The following is a 23,802-nucleotide window of genomic DNA, read 5'->3' as shown; positions in this document are numbered from 1 at the left end:
ATAATTTGCACCACAGCAGTCCTGGAAAGAAACTAAAATGGGAACCTACGATAAAAACTGGGCTTTTTTTGCATGAGGTTACGGGCTTCCCTGGTGGTTCAGATGGTAAAGAATCTGCCTGCAATGCAGGAGACCTGGGTTTGATCCCTGGGTTGGGAAGATCCCCTGGAGGAGGGCATGGCAACCCACTCCAGTATTCTTGCCTGAAGAATCTCCATGAACAGAAGAGCCTGGCGGTCTATAGTTCATGGGGTCAAAAAGGGTCAGCCATGACTCAGCGACTAAGCACATACACTGGGCCAATAGCTGGACCAATCTCTCACTGCCCGAGGGGCTGGAAGGCCATCTTCTTTGTTAAGGATGCAACGGCTGGGAAGGAGTTCAGGCCACAGTGACTATCAGAAAGCTCGGGTTGCAGTAAAACCTCCATGTCATTTCTAGAATATAATCAGAGCTCTCCTCTGCAGAGTCTGAGTGGTGGCAATTTCCTGGAACTGAATTTTGTTGCTGAGTTCAGCATTAAACAATCTCTGAGAAAGCTCAGATAAGCTAGACTGAATAAACAAGAAGCAAAGTAAATTTTCTCATGGAGTTTCAACCACAGCCAAATTGTGTATTGTGGCTGTTCCAACAGAAAAAACTGAGTATATACCTAAGTCTGCCCTTCACTGCCAAAAAAACTATATATAGTTGGCCAACTTTCTAGAATTCTCTTAATGTTAAAGCAATGACAGTAAGGCCTCTTTTCCTCAAATGCATTATACATTTACATCAAGTACACAGTATTTTCATTAAAATTATCTATATTTCTACAAACTTTATTATCTCTACCAATGTTAAAAAAAAAAAAAAAAAATTTGAGTGCTTAGTTGGCCTCTATCCTGACTGTCCCAGGCCCAAAGTACACAAGAATAAAAAGTCAGAGATTTCCCATTTTAAAAAACAAATACTTAAAAGGTTCTGTGGGAAAAGAATTTCAGCAAGGATTTCATATATTCAAGACTATGCTTATAAAGCAATAAAAATGTTTAAATTTAGGTGTTTGTTTTAAAAATACAATATCCTTTTTTTTAACTAATTTCAGATTTTGTGCTCATCTCTGTTAATACTTATACAGATGTCTATTAAAATTTATTTGGGATATTTGACTGACCTTGAACAGGCTTCTCAGGGTATCCTTTCTCAAAGCACCCATGGAGAGAAAAACCAAAGTCACAGACAGAGGAAACTCCTCTACAGGCAGTTATTCATTTCCTGAGTTAGCCCACTTCCTTCTTCAAACATTTCCTTCTCATCACCAATGTGTTTTCTGAAATTATCATCAAACTCTTGCAAAACATACTTCTGGATCTGAGGCCTAAAATCCAGGCAAATGCCAATGGCCATGTCATTTTTTAGTATCATCACTATTGTGATCAAAATTAGAATCTCAAATGAAGTGTCACTTCGGTAGTACAGAAGGCTCCCTGTAATGTTACACTGATTTTTTATCAAAAGAAGCCAGATCATTATGAACTAGAGCCATGTTTAGAGAAAATAACTTACCAAAGTAAAAAACTGAATGGGGAAAAAATTTCATGGCTCATGACTCCTCCATTATGGAAAACTACAGCATCTTTCATAATAAGGAAATCATTTTTTTGTTCATCTTTCAAATCTTAAGCAAACTGTAATGAGCTGCTAAATTTTTTCACATTAAGTATAACATTGGAGAGAAAAACCGAAAGTCTCACAATGTTTAAGTTTGGGATGGACACATACACACTGCTGTATTTAAAATGGATAACAAACAAGGTCCTACTGCATAGCACTGGGAACTCTACTAAATGTATGTGGCAGCTTGGATGGGAGGGGAGTTTGGGGAAGAATGGATACATGTATATATATGGCTGAGTCCCTTCCCTGTTCACCTTAAATTATCACATTGTTAATTGGCTATATCCCAATATAATATAAAAAGTTTTTTTTTTAAGTTTACATATTTTATTAGAAATCTATCTCCTCAATGATTGCTGCCTTGACTTTAATCAAAGCAGATATATCAATAGAAGGCTGAACAGAAATTCCACTACTATGCCAAACTTGATCCCCTAACGCACTGAGAATCTCCAATGTCCACACAGTTTCCATCCCACATCCCTGAAGAAGGGGAGGGGCTTAGGGAGCACCACCTTGTCTTGTACCAACAATAAAGTACACTGTACCCAGAAAAAAAGAAAGAAATTTGGCTGCTATGACTCTTCTCTGCTAATAATACAAAATGTATTTAAAAAAAATCAAATCAGGCTTTACCTAAATATAAAAAGCTTTATTTATCAGCAAAGAGTAATACCATAAAACAGACAAAAGAAATAAAGTCTCTTAAAATGTTTATTTTTGTCAGAATAGCCGACAATTTTCTGTTAAATCTTTTGGTTTATTATTATAATAAGCATTCTTCCCTTGAAAAATCCATTCAAAATATCTCAATCCTTGAGGTAAAGAACTTTAAAAAAAAAAACAAACCTGACTTTTTTAAAGAAAAAAATTCTTAAAATTCCTTTAAGCTTGATAAATAGAAATAATCTCTTCTTGTTCTACTCTGGTGAGCAAACATGTACTTTATACAGCAAAATATCCAGTCACTTATTGGCAAACTGAAGGTGAGAACTAGTCACTTACAGGTTTTATTCAAACACAGTGCAATACTGCCACGTTCATATAGACTTTTCTTTTTTTTTTTTACAGTTATCAACACTCTTCTGACAAAGACAAGGTTTTGGAATGGCAAAAGCAACAGAAGTTTTAGATCTCAAAGCTCCGGAAGGGAATTAATCTGAGTCTTCATCATCAAGATAGTCCTCAGCATTGCTTAATGATCGGACTGCATCTAAAGGAATAGGGGGAAAAGCAAAACAGAAAAATTAGAAATGGCTTGGATTCTTTTTCACTTTCAAAGCTCCTAGGGGTTGTATTTCCCCCAAGGATCTTTCTCTACTTTTGCTTTCCAGTCTAATTATCAGCTTCTGCTGCCACAGAGGCTGACAGCTACATTTGTCTGCACGTTACCTAGACACGCAAAAAAGCAACAAACGTGGTGCTGAGGAGCTGTCAGTCTGCCTCCCACCACGGAACACCACCAGCCACATGCACCGTGACCAACGTGGGACACGCCAGAAGCCCGTCCACCCTGACAGCTGTGCTTCCAAACCTCCTCTCCCAATGACAAGTGCACAGGAGGCTTCAGCCAGTCCACAACCTGTAGCCTTACCTGAAGGCAAGGTCACTGGGTAGAAAGATAACTAATGAGGGGGGAAAAGGAAAAGAAAGAGAATGAAAACACAGAAGCTTCAGTTTCATTTTAGCAAACACTAATAAAGAATATGCAGAAGAAAAGGAAACTGAAATGAAAAATAAATAATGTTTTAAAACAGAAAGAGCTGAATCCCATCAAATGTTGTCAACCCTAAACAGAGTTCAAAAGGAAGGTATCTGATCTTTTTACCTGTTCACCTGTCCATTCAAATTCAAATAGTCTAGTCAAATTCCTACAGCAACAGCTTACACAAGGTATAGTTTTAAGGGAAAAACTGAAATGCAAGTATAAACACATTGTTACAGTTGAATAAATGTGTATTATAGCACCCAGAACATTGTCTTTAAACACTATAAGCCCCTGCTCATTGGAGATATGATTGATTCCAAGTCTGGGACAGAAACTGTAAAAGATGGACCTGAAACCCCTTCTTAAGCTATAAAGCAAGGATTCTAGCAAACACAGCATCATTTTAAAAGGGCTCAGGATCCAACCAGAAGGGGTCTCCACTAGCCAAAGGTAGGCTACCAGTAATTAACAATACTGGATGAAAACACAGCAAATATTTCAACACACACCAAAGAGTGTGTGGTTCCCTTCAAAAAATAACAGAGAACCAGCAGGTTACTTTGAAAACTCTTAAAGGGCTTTCAGGGGCAGAACTCTTACTCTGCCCCTGCTATACAAACTATTGCTCTAAGTAAGCAAACAGTTGATAAGGGGAAATTTTTCTTTATAGGATGTTCTAACTAATAACCGAGAAGGGAATGAAATTAAAATATCACCATTTTGTAACCATCAGTGAAACAATGGATCTAGACAATAATCATCCATGGATGCCAACATCACAGGACAAGTGACAAACAGATATTAATATTATGTGCCTCTGACAGAAGAACACAATTTTCTTTATTAAGTATTCTTCCCTCTACCCCTAAAAAATCTAAGTCTAACCAAGCTTCTGGACATAACACCAACTGACAAAAAGATGAGGACAGAGGAGCATGACAAACGACACCATGGAAACGCATGCTTGCCATGTCTAGACTGGGAAATTCAGGGAAATTGTCCCAATTTCTTTAACAAATAAAAAGCAAGGCCAAACAAAGAGGAAAATGAGAGGGGAAGGAAGCATTAATTGAAAAAAGCAGATAAATAAGAGACATAGCTATCATTTTGGACCCTACTTAAACTATAAATAGATAAGTAAGCAAAGAATAAATAAACATATAAAAGAAAATGGTAAATCTAGACTATAACAAGATATTTGATGATACTGTAGTTTTTTAAAGAATATGTTTAGGAAAATAATTATTTTTAAAAAGGGAGGGGCAGGGGAGAGTCAATATGAGGGATATAGAAACCAACTTATCTTACATCTTATACATGGAACAAAAAGAAAGGGAAAAGAACAAGTAGGTATAAGCAGAACAGAAGTGTGCTTCAGCGATTTCACACCAGCTTCCAAACTACTAGAAGTCTCCAGGTTGATTGTACTTGTCTCCATTCTCCTTTAAAGGAGCTCTGGAGACCTGGGAGGAAGGTATCTTCTTCTATCCCACACACACCCATGAACTTCACAACTGGCTGTGAACTGGTAGCTTTTTAAGTTAAATACAAAAAGACAAATATAGCAAAACTCTTCCCCTTTCTTTTGTACTTTGCTACTACAATCCTATGTTTTGCTATATCAGAAATATTCTCTATCCTTCAATCGTTACTTTGGCACTTTGCTTTAAGCAAGAGAAAGATAACTTGCCATGGTACAAATGCTGACCAAATAGAAAGTGAGAGGTAGGCAGGCTAATAAACTCCTTCTCCTTCCTTCCTTACTTCTATAGACTCTCTGAGACACATTTTCTCTGGAAACTTCCAATACGGCCAAGTGCTGATGATGAGCTGTATCTTCACAGCCCATCCTGGGGCATCACCATCATGGTACTCTGTCTCCCAACGGTGTTTCTCAGCCTCTCCTACCTCACTTCCATTTTTTTCTCAGTCTCACTGCCCTGGATTACACATTCCAAGTCAAGCACCAGAACTTAAGACAGACATACAAATGAATAAATAAATGATGGCGGGAAAAACACAACATGGATAAATCTCACAGACGTGTTACACGAAAAAAGTTAGACACCAAAAAGCACATACTGTTTGATTCCATTTATATCAAGTTTGAAAACAGGCAAAACTAATCTATGGTGAGAGAAGCCGGGGATGCTGAAGGAGGCTTCTGGGATGCGGGAAGTGTCCTCCATCTTGATCGGGGTTGTGGTTAGTACGCGTAAGCACAGTGGGAATTCCCTGACCATCCAGTGGTTAGGACTCTGCACTTCGACTTCAGGGACCCAGGTTTGATTCCTCATGGGGGAACTAAGATCCCCACAAGCCTCATGATGCAGCCAAAAAACAACAAGAACAACAAAATTTCAGTGTGAATTAAACCAGGTTAATGAATTAAAAAAAAAAAAGCAAAGCACAGTAAAAAAAAAAAAAAATCATCAAGATGTTCAGTTAGGATTTACATATTTTAGTTAGTGTAAATTATACCCCAGCTTTTAAAAACTGGAAGAACAACTTAAAGGTTCAAGGTTCAGTCCTCAGTCATGGCCTGACCCTACCCCTATATCCTAAAGTTACTCTTCATGTTAGTGTAACATGTAAATTACCTTGTCCCTATAAGAAATTCAAGAGATACTTTCAAAAGTGGCCAACAATATGAAAATATACCTTTTCTAGTTTAGAGTTCATGGTGGCAATTAGCTATATGACCCAGAATTCAAGCTCTTATTCCAACTAGGATCAAAATACAAATTAAAAAATTTTTAACTGGATGACTGGGGGAATGAAAGAAGAAAAAAAGGAGAGAAAAAGGTAATATGAAAACTGAAATATGAAAATTCATTTCTTGGTTCTGTGTGCCAAGTCCCAAGATTATACCTCAATACTGAATTGAGTATTGCACAGATTTAGAGAGGTAGACTAAAGATACTTGGAGTAAACAGAGAAAAAGGGCCTCCACCTCCCAGCCCTTTTCTACAAAGACTACAAAAAAACCTAAGGGAAAAAAGAGAAAAGTTTTGTCACCTGCTTCCTCCTGCTCATCTGGAGCCTTCTAGGTGTAGCTCTCTGGGGTCTGAGCAGGTGTGATATTTTCCTTATCTATCACAATCACACTCAATGTGCATGAGACTGATAACCTTTAACTCATAAGAGATTGGTACTCCTCAGTCAGGATGCTTTGGAGCTACTAATATAGCAATAGGAAGTCAGAGGCAGAGAAAGGAAACTAGGTCACAGTCCTTCTTCCTGACTCAACCAAGGCAGCAGGGAGTAGGAGATCTACCTCAAATAAAAGGGTTTCTCCCACACGGCTTCAAATATGGCTTCTCGGTCAAAATGTTGCTGGGGAGCACCACTCGGCTGGTAAAAACTTTCTTACTTTGTTAGTAGAACCTGTATAAATCTATGCATGAGTAATTCCTTTAAAGGACAACTTGCTCTGCCAGTGAACATTCATGGCACTGAATAATTAAGAAATCCCTAACTGCTTAGTAGTTTATACTATACCTGGACTGAGGTTAAATAAAAATCTGGTATAAACACTCATCTGAAATAAGGAACAAAAGGAGCAATGGATTTGTGAGGAGAACTATGATGAGAATTTGATGATAGGTAAGGAAGATGATGGGGCTTCCCAGGTGGCACTAGTGGTAAAGAACTGCCTGCCAATGCAGGAGACACTGGAGATGTGGGTTCGATCCCTGGGTGGGAAGATCCCCTGGAGGAGGACATGCAACCCACTCCAGTATTCTTGCCTGGAGAATCCCAAGGACAGAGGAGCCTGGCAGGCTATAGTCCAAAGGGTTGCACAGACTCAGACATGACTAACGCAACTTAGCACACATGTACACAAGAAGGATGATTCTGGGAAGCGCCCCTGGTAAGCCAAGAAGAGAGACAGGATGTTTGCTTTTTTTGACTGGTGAAGCCAGGAGACCAGGCAACTGACTGTACTTTACTGCTAGAAATGGACTATGGGACAGCATAATATTGACTCTTCTCATAAATCAAGGGATAGGAGAAATAAGTTTCCCAAGAATTCAAATATGAATTGGAATTTGATTCAAATGATTAAAACAGAAATGAGTATCTCATTGACCCAAGTTTGAGAACTCTGAAAATGATAATATTCTAAGGATAAAATGAAAATACATGCACTTACCCTCTATAATAGAAATTTCTTAAAAAGTTGTTTTGGTGATTCTCCACTAACAGGGATCAAACTAAACTTTGGACCCTAAAGCAATACTAAAAAAAAGTCCTGAATGATGAGTAGCAATGTGAACGCATGCAAAAGGTGAGTCTTCCATTTTTGCCCCTGCCCCCACCTCCTCACCACCGGTAGATCAGCTGGTAAAGAAACCGCCTGCAGTGCAGGAGACCCCAGTTTGATTCCTGAGTTAGGAAGATTCCCTGGAGAAGGGCATGGCAACCCACTCTAGTATTCTTGCCTGGAGAATCCCCATGGACAGAGGAGCCTGGTGGGCTGCACTCCATGGGGTCACAAAGAGTCAGACACAATTGAGTGACTAAGCACAGTTCCTTTCTAGAAAATAGTAGTAAAAATGTATCCATGGGACTTCCCTGGTAGTCCAGTGGCTAAAAATCAATGCTCCCAATGCAGGGGGACTGAATTCAAATGTTCTCTCCAACCAAGCATCCTTTTTTTAAACCCCTCTGGGTTTCTCATGGGCCAGGAGGCTAATGAAGAATGAAAGAGGGACAAAGGAGAGATGGATGGGAAGAAAAGTTCAAGGCACACCCTTCTACTCCTCCCAGCACTCCTTTTCGGAAAATCACCATATCAGAATGAATCTGGAGGAGCACATTCAATAGGCTACACACTGAGAAGTCAAATAAACAGCCAGTTTATGAATAGTATCATGAATGGCACAAATGTGTTTAACACCTTTTCTTTCCTTTAACACACTTTCAAAACCACCAAACTGTTCAGAAGTGCATGTAAACCTTTCAAACCTCTTCTCCCACATCAATAGATATTATCTTTGAGAGCATACACTCTATCTTTAAAAACCACCCACAGAACTGTGACCAGATAAGTTTCCAAAGTCTAGAATAATTTTGATCACAGCTTATTGATACCATCATTTACAACAAAAATTATAATCATAAAACTCTTGAATACATAAATAAAAAATATTTAGCAATAACCACTCAAAAAACCTTACTCCTTGGAAGGAAAGTTATGACCAACCTAGACCAACCTAGCATATTAAAAAGGAGAGACATTACTTTGTCAACAAAGGTCCATCTAGTCTAGGCTATGGTTTTTCCAGTGGTCATGTATGGATGCGAGAGTTGGACTATAAAGAAAGCTGAGTGCAGAAGAATTGATGCTTTTGAACTGTGGTGTTGGAGAAGACTCTTGAGAGTCCCTTGGACTGCAAGGAGATACAACCAGTCCATCCTAAAGGAGATCAGTCCTGGGTGTTCATTGGAAGGACTCATGTTGAAGCTGAAACTCCAATACTTAGGCCACCAATGGGACAAGATAGAGAACCCAGAGATTAACCCACGTATCTATGGGTACCTTATTTTTAACAAAGGAGGCAAGAATATGCTGCTGCTGCCACTAAGTCGCTTCAGTCGTGTCCAACTCTGTGCGACCCAATGGACGGCAGCCCACGAGGCTCCCCCGTCTCTGGGATTCTCCGGGCAAGAACACTGGAGTAGGTTGCCATTTCCTTCTCCAATGCATGAAAGTGAAAAGTGAAAGTGAAGTTGCTCAGTCATATCCGACTCTTCGCGACCCCATGGACTGCAGCCTACCAGGCTCCTCCATCCATGGGATTTTCCAGGCAAGAGTATTGGAGTGGGGTGAGGCAAGAATATACAATGGGACAAAGCCTCCTCAATAAGTGGTACTGGGAAAACTGGACAGCCACATGCAAAAGAGTGAAATTAGATCACTACCTAATGCTATACACAAAGATAAACTCAAAATGGATTAAAGACCTAAATGTAAGACCAGAAACTATTAAACTCTTAGAGGAGAACACAGGCAGAACACTCAATGACATAAATCAAAGCAAGATCTTCTATGACCCATCTCCTAGATAATGGAAATTAAAAAACAAAAATAAACAAGTGGGATCTAATTAAGCTTAAATGCTTTTGCACAGCAAAGGAAACTACAAACAAGGTGAAAAGACAATCCTCAGAATGAGAGAAAATAATAGCAAGGGAAACAATTGATAAAGAATTAATTTCCAAAATATATAAGCAGTTTATACAACTCAATACCAAAAAAGAAAAGAACCCAATCAAAAAGAGGGAAAGGGACCTGAAGAGACATTTCTCCAAAGAAGATTTACAGATGGCTATGCACATGAAAAGATGCTCAACATCACTTGTTATTAGAGAAATGCAAATCAAAACTACAATGAGATACCACCTCACACCAGTCAGAATGGCCATCATCAAAAAGTCTGCAAACAATAAATGCTGGAGAGGGTGTGGAGAAAAGGGAACACTTGCATTTCTGGATTGTAAACTGATATAGCCACTATGGAATACAGTATGGAGACTCCTTAAAAAGTGAAGAATAAAACCACCATATGACACAATAATCCCACTCCTAGACATATACCCTGAAGAAATGAAAACTGAAAAAGACACGAGTACCCCAATGTTCACTGCAGCACTATTTACAATAGCCAGCACATGGAACAGATAAATGGATAAAGAAGGTGTGGTACATATATACAATGGAATACTACTTAGCCATAAAAAGGAATGCATTTGAATCTGTTCTAATGAGGTGGACGAAACTAGAGCCCATTACACAGAGTGAAATGAGTCAGAAATAGAAATATAAATATCATATACTGACACATATATATGAAATCTGAAGAGATGGCACTGATGGCTTTAGTTTCAGGGCAGCAATGGAGAAACAGACACCGAGAACAGACCTATGGACAAGGTGGGAGGGGAGGAGGGACAAGGGGAGATGTATGAAGAGAGTAACAGAAATTTACAATATCATGTGTAAAACAGATAGCCAATGGGAATTTGCTGTATGACTCAGGGAACTCAAACAGGTACTCTGCGACAGGCTGAAGGGTGGGGTGGGGAGAGAGATGGGAGAGAGGTCTGGGAGGAAGGGGACAAGGGTATACCTATGGCTGATTCTTGTTGATGTATGACAGAAAACCACAAATTCTGTAAAGCAATTATCCTTCAATTAAAAATCTAAAAATATATATATAATCTAAAATAAAAGTATGGAAACAATGGTTCTTTGATAAAAAGAAATAGAAATCTCTCTTTATATATATAATATAATAGAAAGCAAGGTAATTAGAACTTGATTGCAAGGAATAAAAGAAACATACTAATCACAGCAAAAGATCAATGTCTCTACAAATTTATTTTTATAGATATATTTGTCCATGTTGGAGGTTCTGATTCAGACCAAGGATATAAAATCTAACTCTAGAATCACCTGTAGAATTCAGCAAGAAAAAACTTTCCCCAATATTGAATTGATAAATCTTAAGTCGTGACGGCCTTATGAGGGAAAAGGATTAAAATCAAGTACCTGTTCCCTGCTTCTTTTTCAGGAGAGATGCACAGGCAGCATTAGTAGCCATGTCCAGGGCCAGCTTCTTCTCATTGTTTCTTAAGTCTGTTCTAGCACCTTCCCCAACACAAGAAAAGAAATTAGGTGTTTTGAAGACTCTATAGTAGCAGCCAATCTTTTTTTTCTTTTTTAAGTTTCTTTTTCCTCTCTTTTCTTCAAGTTATACTGAGATATAATTGACACACAACACTATAAGCTTATGGTACATAGCATAATGAAACATCATGAAATGATTATCACAAGTTGAGTGGACACCCATCATCCCATATAGATACAAAATTAAAAGAATATTAAAAAATGTTTTCCTTGTAATGAGAACTCTTAGGATTTACTCTCTTAACTTTCTTACATAACAAACAGTAATGATGTTAGTTATAGAGCAGCCAATCCTCTTTCCATCAAAACATCGCTTTTGGCAAAACTAAGGACAGAATCATCTGACCCTAAAGTAAGCTCTTTCAGTAAAACTTTCACAAAACAGCAACAGCATATTTGGCATCTTTAATCAGGGAGCTTACTGCTGCACCTGTAATAATTATATACAATTGAAATACAGCCTTTCCTTTCAAGTCCCTGCGTGTGAAACTTTCCCTGAGAAGTTTACTGTCTCCATGTACAACACTAGCTCAGTTAGAGTCAACGTGCCTTGCTATACACCCTTTGCCTCTTTCGTTCAAGAAGGTCTTTAGAAAAGACGATGTGAGTTGAGCTTGAGGAGATTAATATTTATCTTAAGTATACTTTCAAACATTATTAGCAGAATTAGTAAACCTTGAAATCTGGAGGCAATCTATTGTTTGCATAGCCCATCTTCCACTCACCTTTTCCCCATCTTTATTACAAATTACATCAGAATTCATAAATATATTCTCATTGTCAAAGATTTGAAAATATAGATATATGCTAAACAAAAGCTTATGTATCATTTCAGCTCTCAACTAACCCCTTCCTTCCCCATCTTCTATCTTCCACATAGGTGACCATTCCCAACAAGTGGGCATCAGCTCCCATCTCCCTTACATGCAAGAGTGCATTCACAGACACTTGTGCACACATATACAAAATCATACTACAGGTATTGGTCTAATTTGATGTGGTTTTTTTTTTTTTTTTTTGCCAGTGGTATTTTCCTTTTTTAAAAAAACTGATGTGTGGTTGATGTATAATACTATATGTTTCAGTTGTACAACAGTGATTCACAAATTTTAAAGATTATATTCCATTTATAGTTATTATTATACACAGTACTTTGTGCCTTTTAATCCCCTAGCTCTATTTTATCCTTCCCCCTTCCCTCTCCTCACTCATAACCAATAGTTTTGATATTTTTTTGACTTGAGAATATTGCTTCACAATATTGTGTTGGCTTCTGCCATACTAGTTTTGGTTTTTTTAACTTAACAATATATCATGCTATTTGTTCCTTAGTAGTACACGAACTTATAACTCAATCTATTTAAACATTGATAATTAATCCATTTTGTGGATGTTCCAAGATTTATTTAACCACCCCTCTCTGAGAGGCACTTAGACTCTTAATATTCATTATCACAATAATACTGTCATGAACCTCCTTGAAACACATCTTTTATGTATTTCTGAAGGATGTTTTTCTAGAAGTAGCGTTGAAATATAAGGATATGTATGTCTTCATTCTGTTAGCTATTGTCAGATTGTCTTCCAAGAAGGCTTACCAATTTACACTTTCTGCCACAGTGTTTGAGAGTGCCATTTTCTCTACAAACACATCCTCTTTGGTAAACAAAAAATAAATGTCCTAAAACTCAAAGGCACAAAAATATCACCAAGAAAAGAAAAAAAAAAAAGGAAAAAAAGCCAAGAGAAAAAGAGAGAGAAAGCACATTTAATTAGGAATATGGTGATTGTGTGTGAAGAATCTCTCGTCAAGAGCCTGAGATCTATCCACAGCTGGGGTTATATACAAAACCTCATTCTCTCGCTGTGCTACAGGTCAAACATTCTGTGGGTTCACAGTTCTGTGATTAATCATATCTTATTTTACACTTGAGAACTCACACACATAATTTCTGTCAGGACAGGAAATGTTCAGAGACAGGATGCCAGAAAAGAAAACCATTTCAACCAGTACTGCCCAACAGAAAATTATGTGAGCCATAGATGTAATTTAAACTTTTCTAGTGGCTGCATTTTCAACATGTAAAACTCATTTAAACAATATATTTTACTTAACCCAGTATATCCAAAATGTTATCACTTCATCATGTAATCAATATAAAAATTATTGATACATCACTTTTTTTTCCCCACTAGGTTTTCAAAACCTGATGTTCATTTTCCACTTCTAGCACATCTCAATTCAGACTGGCCTCATCTCAAGTGCTCAGCAACCTGTGTGGTTAGTGACTGCCATAGCAGACAACACAGCTCTTGGTATACTTGTGAGGGGTACTATAGAGGTCATCAAGGTGTCTGATCTCTTATTCCTAGAGTTCACATCATCAACAAACTTTAAATCGAAAACTCACAACATTGCTCCAAGGATCCCTAATGACAGTACCTCCACATGACATGCAGGCTGGGAACTCAAGTATCCTATATTATAGCCTTAGACCAGGGTGCAGTGTGTGGTGATATCCCTGGCCCCCTATAAGGGTTAACTAAAGCTTGTGGGACAGACAGATGAATAGATGGTTGAGTCCATTATTTCAGTGTTCCTTCTGACTTGTGTAAAAATGTGGAATCAAGGCATCTTCTCATTTGCTGTACACTGAGCACCTGCTCAGCTCAAAGCAGGACACTGTGCCACAGCATCCTTTCTTATCTAATCAAGACTTGCCTGTGAGAACCCGGGGCCTCAGCAACTTTACCCACACAGCTTTCTTAGAGAGATCTCCTCTGTATGTGTGCACACACATGTATGCAAACACACACACATACCTTCCATCTAGGTCCCTTTAATCCTGAAGAAATGTAGGATTAAATCCTGCAGAAAAATAAATTCTTACTAAAAGTAACATATATAATGCTAAAGCTTACCAAACTTTTAATTTAAAATGAAAAACAGAAACCACCTCAATAATTTTATCTTATCAGAAAAACACCATGATGCAGACAGAGATCAAAATCCCGGTTATAAAATAAGAAGCCCATTATTTTCCCTGCTATTTTTAAATGGTGTAATTGGATGGAGTTTGATTTTCAGAGTGATGCAAAACCAGAAAAACTAAACACTTTACCTTTTTCCAGAAGCAACTGTACAATATCTGCATAACCCTTCCAGGCAGCAGCATGCAAAGCTGTGTCTCCCAGCTTGTTCTATGGTGATAACAAGAGAGAGTAGCATTTTTTAAAAAGAGAGTGAGGATTGAAAATATACACAAATTTAGGTTTACTCTAGCCTAAGTAAATCTAAAATGAGAATAAAGTGAAAAAACCATATAAAATTCCAAAGAGGGAAAAGAGACTCAAGAGATGAGCGATGAGTCATATGAGGAGAGGGAATGCAATGGCGGAGGAGCAACTGACTTGGCAGAGCACATGTGGAAATGCAGATGCTCACAGACGGAGATACTAGGAGGAAGCAAGCAGATCTGTCCCTGTAGAAATTAGCATGAATGAGGAATTGGAGACACTGGAGACTCTGGAGCAGGAAGGAGGCATGGAGTGAAACCAAGAGTACTGGGTGAAAGTGTTTCTACTGAGTAATTAGAACCCCCAAACCCCAGATCACCTTTCTCTCTCCTGGCTGCCAGATGACCCAGTACAGATGGTAGAATTATCATACTTTGAAATTACCCAGACAGTTTCCAAGGTTATGGAACTTGGAGGCATAAGAGAAGGTGGTAATGAGGCCAGGAATTAAAAGCAGGGGGCTAGCTGAAAAACCTACACACTGAGCAGTAAGACCCCTCTCCTAGCTGCCTTTCCCTAACCCCCATACCCTCACCCCACTGCCCCAGCTTGTACATACACATATATACACACACATACACACACCCCACTGCCCCAGTGTACACACACACACACACACACAAACACAGCCCCAGTGTGTATAGTCTAGCATCTACCCCAAGAAGGAGGCTGGAGAATGCTGCTCTGATAGAGCTGAACAGCCCCAACAGAGAGGAAGAAGTGACTATTTTAACTGGCATCTGGATATAAGCCAGAAAAACATTGAGGACCTCACCATCTCACCCTACAGAGAAACCTACCAGTCAGTAAGCCCCACAAGCACACAGAGCTTCTAGACACACTCAAACATGAATGAACAAAGGCAGTATGTATTTGAGGCACTGTGGATTGGAAAAGGTCAGTTTTCATTCCAATCCCAAAGAAAGGCAATGCCAAAGAATGCTCAAACTACCGCACAATTGCACTCATCTCACACGCTAGTAAAGTAATGCTCAAAATTCTCCAAGCCAGGCTTCAGCAATACGTGAACCATGAATTTCCCGATGTTCATTCAAGCTGGTTTTAGAAAAGGCAGAGGAACCAGAGACCAAATTGCCAACATCCGCTGGATCATGGAAAAAGCAAGAGAGTTCCAGAAAAACATCTATTTCTGCTTTATTGACTATGCCAAAGCCTTTGACTCTGTGGATCACAACAAACTGTGGAAAATTCTGAAAGAGATGGGAATACCAGACCACCTGACCTGCCTCTTGAGAAACCTATATGCAGGTCAGGAAGCAACAGTTAGAACTGGACATGGAACAACAGACAGGTTCCAAATAGGAAAAGGAGTACGTCAAGGCTGTATACTGTGACCCTGCTTATTTAATTTTTATGCAGAGTACATCATGAGAAACACTGGGCTGGAAGAAGCAGAAGTTGGAATCAAGATTGCCAGGAGAAATATCAATAACCTCAGATATGCAGATGATACCACCCTTATGGCAGAAAGTGAAGAGGAACTCAAAAGCCTCTTGATGAAAGTGAAAGTGGAGAGTGAAAAAGCTGGCTTAAAGTTCAACATTCAGAAAACGAAGATCATGGCATCTGGTCCCACCACTTCATGGGAAATAGATGGGGAAACAGTGGAAACAGTGTCAGACTTTATTTTTTGGGCTCCAAAATCACTGAAGATGGTGACTGCAGCCATGAAATTAAAAGACACTTACTCCTTGGAACGAAAGTTATGGCCAACCTAGATAGTATATTGAAAAGCAGAGACATTACTTTGCCAACAAAGGTCCATCTAGTCAAGGCTATGGTTTTTCCTGTGGTCATGTATGGATGTGAGAGTTGGACTGTGAAGAAAACTGAGTGCCGAAGAATTGATGCTTTTGAACTGTGGTGTTGGAGAAGACTCTTGAGAGTCCCTTGGGCTGCAAGGAGATCTAACTAGTCCATTCTGAAGGAGATCAGCCCAGGGATTTCTTTGGAAGGAATGATGCTAAAGCTGAAACTCCAGTACTTTGGCCACCTCATGCGAAGAGTTGACTCACTGGAAAAGACCGTGATGCTGGGAGGGATTGGGGGCAGGAGGAGAAGGGGATGATAGAGGATGAGATGGCTGGATGGCATCACTGACTCGATGGACGTGAGTCTGAGTGAACTCCAGGAGTTGGTGATGGACAGGGAGGCCTAGCGTGCTGTGATTCATGGGGTTGCAAAGAGTCGGACATGACTGAGCAATTGAACTGAACTGATTTGAAGAAAGATCAAAACCAAACTAACAGATCTCAGAGGGAAAAGATACAGTACAGTGAATAGCAGGAAATGTTTTTAAATATGTATATAATTGCTTTACTGGTAAGCGGCCTGCAGTGACCTCTAAAAATGGTTCGCTATTCACCTGACCCAGAAAACCCCGGAAAAACCTGGAAAAACCCAGAAATCATGCAAATCAAGAGGTTCAAATCCTCATGTTCACTTTCAGAACACTCATGAAACTGCCCAGGCCACTAAGGGCATGCATATCCAAAAAGCCACCTAACAGGTGAAGAATGTTGCTTTCCAGAAGAATATTGCTTTACAGAAGAATGTTGCTTTACAAAAAAATGTTGCTTTCCAGAAGCAACCTGTGCCATTCTGTCGTCACCACGGTGGAGTTGGTAGGTGTGCTCAGGCCAAACAGTGAGGCAGTCGGTGGTCGAAAAAGAGTGCTGAATTATTACTGTTCATGCTCAAAAATACAAGTGATTCAACCCAGAATTCTATCAGCCAAATAATCAAGCCCAAGCTCCCCTTTCTCAGGAAGCTATTGAAGGTGTTCTTTAACTAATGGAAGACACAGGGTTTAGAAAAGTGAGGACACAACACAGGAGGGCAGTGAAGGGTTTCCCAGGAAGACATCAAAGAGTAGTAGAGATCAAGTTGCTCCAATCAGAGGATGAAGATGGAGGCCTTCAGTATGATTCCAGAAAGAAAAACAAGAAAGCAACTATCATATACATTTTAGAAAAGTATATCAAAAGAGTACAAAACAGTGTAGAGGTCTTTGTTGGATACAAAAAAAAAGTACTAAATAAAAGGCTATAAATACAGAAACAAAAGAAATTATATAAACAGCGAACAATATTGAAACAGCCACAATACCATGAGCATCATATAGTAATATAACCAAAAATTATGATATATTAGGAGAACCAAAGGAGGAGAGATTGGAAGTTGGGTGGTGGAAGATGACAGGCTGTTGACAAGTATGGATCGCTCTACCTACCAGATAGGATCCCAAAACACTTATGAAGATGGTGAATTGTGAGACAGCTCCACAAACATATTTCTCAGTAATGTGAAGATTAAGAGGAAAGCACCAAAAGCTTAAAGTGATATACTAGGAGAAGTGTGGCAGGCATTCTGAGCTTTATACAGTTTGCACTTTAATGCAAAAATAATTTTTAACTATGTGCTTGAAGTATTTAGATTAAAAGTTTTATGAAAGATAATAAATGGGAAAAATTGAGTTTCAAGACGTCGACAGGATTTTACACACCTATAAGCTGTACTATGAGAGCAAGGCAAGCGGGTTAAACGATTTCTATGTAAGCAAACTCACCTGTTGGTTCAGTTCAATGTTTGGTTGAGTAAACAGCATTTCCACTATATCTGAAATTCAAATAGAAACAATCTTTTTTAAAGAATGGGAATAAAAGCCTGATAAGACTCTGTATAATAATTTTAAAAGGATTCTTTTTAGAAGAATCTTCAAAAAACTCCTTATCACAAATTTTTCAACCTTTATGTAAATAGAAGACTTAAGACTCTAAAAAACAGAATTATTTAGGGATAATTTTTTTCAAATATTTTGGCTTTTGCATTGTCACATGACATCTGTGATAGGAATATTTTTACACTTGCTGGGGTACCTAAAATTCATATCACTAATTTGTGCTTAAATTTTCCTTTGGCCATGCTATTTAACTTTTTGGATTCTTTGTTTCCCAATACTATTGGGATTATTTTCTGTGTGTTGTAGGGAGAGGGAGCAAGAGAGTAGGTTGCGGTAGATTCTCCACCAGGCTGAAATACATCCAGAAATTCCATCTGTCATTATTATTTACTGTAAGAGAGAAAGTTATCAACTGAATCACCAACTCAAGCAAATGCTGTCTTTCTCCTAAACCTTAAACTTAGAATGTAAATCGTAAAAGCTTTGGGGGATAAACTAAGCCAGAGGAGTCAATTGTGGCCCTTGTTTCAGTGAGGTTAGACAGTGGGGTGTGTTTTTCTATTACTGTTGTTTTCCTGTTGCTCTTCCAAGCCTGAGAGAGGAAAGGAAGCTTTCACTCTTTTAAGTGGAAAGGTGCCCACAGTGAGGCTGACCAGTCACATTCCACCTACAGTTTTACAGAACTTTCAGGAACTGGGCTTTTAAAAGGCTGATGTTCGGAAGAATTTAAAAAGAATAAGCAAGTTTTCTTTTTCATTTCTGTAACGCTGGCTCCCCTGGATGAAGCACATTTTCAGTGGCAAAGACATTCACGGTAACAAACAAAACGCAATACCTCTGTGACCCCCGTGACAAGCCCAGTAGAGGGCAGTGCTTCCAGCTTTGTCCAGACCGTTAACACCCACTCGGTTGTCCAGACACTCTCTCAACCAGCTCAAGTTGCCTGAAAACGTTTTATAATTATAAAAACACATGAAAAATATTCTCATTTTTTTGTTTTGCTTTTAAATCAATTTCATCCTGCCTAAATTTGTATTTGCAAAGGATTAGTCAGCAAGTCTGAAATTAAAACCTGCCCTTGTAATGCATTCTCTATGGTGCATCTTGACTTCCAGTTTATTAATGGAAAGCACTCACATCAATTTTTAATGGTAGGTTAATGGGAACAGTTGCTAAAATGGGTCTATTTAAGGTATTTTTACACTGTGGAAAAAACTGTTTTTCCTTTGTGAACTCCTAAAACTTTGGGGAGGAAAAAAAAACAATCAAACCTAAGAACAAGCAGACACTACTCATATTCATATTTAAAACACACTTTCAGTTCCTACAAGGACATAAAAACTAAATAACCTACTCTAAGTGCTGTTCTTTATGTTAAAGTATAGCTATTAATTTAAAATCCTCTGGCTAAATGCCCTAAATATTTACTTAAAAAAAATTTTTTTAAATATCTAGAAATTTAAAAATGTCGATTTAGTAGTTATATTTACACATAATCCTAAACCAATAATTTCCTTTTATATACTCAGATTTCAAGAAAATCTAAAATTAAATGGGAGCTTACTGTAGCCTGACAAAAACCCCCATTATCTTAGGGCAGGGTTCTCAACAGTGGCCCAAACTGACACTTGGCATTGGAGGATTCTCTGTTATGGGAGCAGTGCCGTGCACTGCAGGGTGTTGAGTGACACCCCCAGCCTGTACCCAAAAGGTGCCAGCATCCCTCGAGATACTGCCAAATGGCCCAAAGTCTGAAGAGAGGAATTACCCTTCAGTGGAGAACCACTGATCAATAGGATCAAGTCCCATGTACTCTATAACATCTTACAGAAAAAATCCAAACCCTTTTTGGCCAGCCCAATTCAAATCCCATCTCCGGTGGCTCCCTTCCTCCCCAAGTCCATCCTCCCATACATACCAGCCCTATACCAACACTCTCCCAGAGCCTAGACCCCTGAGAAGCCCCAACCCTCTGCCCAGAATGAGGCCAGTTACTCACTCTGGCCTCTAGAGCCTGTTTAACTGACCCACACTTCAACAACGGTCCTTATCACGTCTTGTAAAGATGTGCTACACACATCTCTGCCTGCTAGATTCTAAGCTCTGAAAGTCACAGACCATGCCTTTCCACTTGCCACTAAGCACAAGGCAGGTAAGGGGCTCAAAAGTATTTGTTGACATTTTAAAAATTAAAATCACACATTTCTGTAAAGTGAAAGAAGGCAGAATGGAGCCTGTCTTTGTGGGAGGCAAGGATTTAACTAGGAAAGGAACTTTCTGGGATAATGCAAATGTTCTGGATCTTGACCTGGGTGTTGGTTACACGGGTGTATACATTTGTCAAAAGTCATCAAACTATATAATTATTATCTGTGTGTTTAACAGTACTGTTTATCTCAATCAAAAAGAATCATACCTACCTCTTTTTGCAGCTTCATGCAATGGGTTGTCAATGGATTCTGCCTGCTCGGCCACTAGATTGAAAAGAAAAAGTGCAAATCAATGCTGAGAAGGCCACTCAAAGGATTCCGTGAAACCAGCTTAGTACCCAAGCTTCAGAAATGCCAGGATCTTTCCACCATACAGCTACCCTGACTTACTGTGGATTTTAAAAATGGCAGAAAATCAAAGTGATGTTTTATGCTTTGAAAGAAGCTAAATGTGTCAAAAGAAACCAAGTTAAGACAATAACACAATTAACTGGGAGTATAAACAGAAATAAGTGCAGTAATTAATTCGAAGTATAAATAAAAACAACGGACATGAACTTGGGCAAACTCCGGGAGATGGTGAGGGACAGGGAGGCCTGGTGGGCTGCAGTCCATGGGGTCGCAGTAGTTGGACACTACTGGACAACTGAACAACAATAAATAAAAACACACAGATCCAAGGCCTGCATACTAGCTTGCTCAAATATTTCAACAAGAAATTTAGTCAGGAAACTGCAAAAGCATTCGAGATTCATTTTTACATTCTTTAAAAACACCCTGCTTTGAAGATGGCTGAAAATAATTGTTTCCCTTGTATGCATGCATAAGAGGGGTGGGGCAAAGCAGGAATATTTTGCTTTCTGTATTCAGAAAGGGCAATCAGCACAATCAGCACGCCTACCTGCCTCTAAGAAAGGTGTGTTCACTGCTGTCACAGAATCAGCAGGAGTGACCACATGAAGACTGTTGCTCAAATGAGACTTCAGATGCACCCCTCCCACCAGAGGGCTGTAACTGGACACTCCCTTGGCTACCAGGGATCTAGCAACTGAGGAACATATTGCACCCTCGGTGTCTCTGAGCAGCTGGGAAGGGAGTGCACAGAAGTTGTTTATTTGGGATTTCAAAGAGGAGTGTAGAAATGTTTAAAGCCTTTTAAAATCCAGAATGATATGGCCCTTAGACCAGGTAAGTGAGGCCCCTGTGTGAAGGGCTTAGCCTTACTCATTTCCCTTCTCCCTCCCCTTTGCTCCCCTCCACTCCTTTCCTCTGTCTCCTCCCCTCCCCTCCTCTCCTTTGCAACCTTCCCCTCTCCTCCTTTCCCCTCTCCTCCCCTAGGAACTGTGAAGTGCTTCCTAGAAATTTCGTAAGTCACCTTACAGTGTTTGGAACTAGTGCCTGATGCAAGCACTATTGGTCCAAGGATATATCTAATTAAAATGTCCAAAGGAACCTTGGAAGTGATTTGAATCAAACTTCTCATGATACAGATGGAGAAATGGTCCCACGGGCACCAGATAAGTCCCTTAAGTAAGGTCCCTCATTGTTAGGAGTAGAAGAAGAATTAAAAACCAGGACCCTTGGTTTATCAATTTGTGTACACTTTTTACTTTGCAGATTTCTATCAAAGTCTGCTTTGTCCTCCTTGCAACTAGAAGTGGCTTCATGGCAAGGGCTCACGTCTCACTGTGCTATTATTCATTTAATGAACATCACTGCCCCAGACATTAATTAACATAACAAGGCAAAGTAACTTACTAAAGAAAGGGCTAGTCTAAAAAACAAAAGAGAAAGTAAAAAAAAAGAAAAATGTTCTAACCTTGAATAAAGTAAAGCCAAAAGCATTTCCCTGGAAACCTTAAGTTCTTTCAAGAATGTTACAATGGGCATTTTCTTAAGCCAAAGAGTCAAGTTCAAGCACCTCCAGGGTCCATGACCACTCTATTAAGAGAAGGCTCAGAGTAGAAAATGTCTCAGACTAGCAATGACTCCATCAATTTCTCAGCCATAGGAGAAAGCAGAAAGGTCTCAGGAACCAGATAATCGAGAATGCACAGAATATAGCCCAAGAAAGCCACTGCAGCCATCTTACCATAGTTGCTTGGGATCAGTCCAGTCCTGCCTTTGCAGGTACCTTTCCACCAATTGGTATCACTCTGGTGAAAGAAGAGTTAAATTAAGTGGCACCAAATCCAGTTTACATTCAATCACTATTAAAACCATGTGGCTCATGCTGGCCTCATTTTAGCCTTTTCAAAGGCTAGAGCAAGAGATATTTTTGTCTTCTTTTAGATAAAATACACGCTTCCAATTCAAATGTGGAGTTACTGCTTTGAACAGTAATTCCATCGGCCCTGGTCACATTGATCAAGCTTCTTGTTTCCTTACTTATGGTTATCCATTCCCTTTATCATTAAATTACAAATATACACACATCTGCCTGTAACAAATCAAATACACTTCAATCGAAGAGTTCCAATGTTCAAACAAATCACACAAAGATAATATGAAAGAGAAGTAAAACAATTATGTTTAGTTCAGACTATCTATAGGATTTTTTTTGCCCAAAGTCTAATTTCTTAGTCTCAAGATATACATATATTTGATTTTCTAAAGATCTCTTTATTTCACTTTTGGTTTTTTTGGTAACTTTTTAATCATAAAAAAAATGCAAACCTGTACGGAACCTACACATAGCCATTTCTTAACTGCATGAATTATTTACTCATAGCCAATACTGTTTAATGTATTACCTCACTTACAACTCCCCTCCCCTTCAGATTATTCTGAAATAAATTCTAGACATCATCTTCTTTATCTGTAAATATTTCAATATGATTCTCTAAAAGATAAGGACTTTCTCAAAGACATAATGATAATACCATTATCACAGCTTAGAGTTTTTTCCACAATTCCTTAATATCATCAAATATGTACAATATTCAAATTTTCTGATATGTCTCATAATAAGGCCAAACACTATGACTGGATGATTTGTCTCTTACGTCTCTTTTAGTCTATATTTTCCCCCTTCACTTATTTTTTTTTTCACTCCTTCACAATATGCTTGTTGAAGAAAATAGTTTGTTCTGAAGAGTTTCAAATAGTCTGGATTTTGCATGTTGCATCCCTTGTTATAAAAAAAAATGTGCTCCTTTGCACCTTGTATTGTTTAAAAAGTGTTGATTAGTTCTAAAGGCTTAATTAGATTCAGATTCAACTTCAGCAAGATTATTTCATCTGTAGCATTGATTCTTCCATCAGGAGACATTCAGTGTCTAGGTCTCTCTATTTGTAGCATTAGTAACCAATGATGAGCATCTGGATCCATTATTTCATAAGGCTTGCAAATGGTGACATTCTAATTCTATCATTCCTTCTTCATTTAAATAACTAGTATGCACTTGCATGCTCAGTGCCTAAGCTGTGTCTGACTCTTCGGAAACCCGTGGACTGTAGCCCAGCAGGCTCTCCTGTTCATGAGATTGCCATTTCCTCCTCCAGGGGATCTTCCCGACCCAGGAATTGAACC

At 38.8% G+C, this 23,802-nt stretch overlaps 1 protein-coding gene across 2 annotated transcripts in view; it reads right to left on the bottom strand.

Moving 5' to 3' along the window:
- Positions 1-2,293: 2,293 nt before the first annotated feature.
- OSTF1 (osteoclast stimulating factor 1) overlaps positions 2,294-23,802 on the bottom strand; it is a 61,116-nt gene continuing 39,607 nt past the window's right edge. The window contains exons 4-11 of one of the 2 annotated variants that reach the window (XM_005210040.5): positions 22,363-22,426; positions 20,481-20,534; positions 18,896-19,003; positions 17,947-17,996; positions 14,183-14,261; positions 10,923-11,021; positions 3,251-3,281; positions 2,294-2,869 (exon numbers count right to left, since the gene is read on the bottom strand). In XM_005210040.5, coding sequence (XP_005210097.1) covers positions 2,842-2,869; positions 3,251-3,281; positions 10,923-11,021; positions 14,183-14,261; positions 17,947-17,996; positions 18,896-19,003; positions 20,481-20,534; positions 22,363-22,426 — 513 coding nt within the window. In that variant the 3' untranslated portion in view covers positions 2,294-2,841. 2 annotated transcript variants of the gene reach the window in all.

The sequence above is a fragment of the Bos taurus genome, chromosome 8 (assembly GCF_002263795.3).
Source record: "Bos taurus isolate L1 Dominette 01449 registration number 42190680 breed Hereford chromosome 8, ARS-UCD2.0, whole genome shotgun sequence".
In the NCBI taxonomy this organism is placed as follows: Eukaryota; Metazoa; Chordata; class Mammalia; order Artiodactyla; family Bovidae; genus Bos; species Bos taurus.
This window is presented reverse-complemented; position numbering and strand designations above follow the sequence as displayed.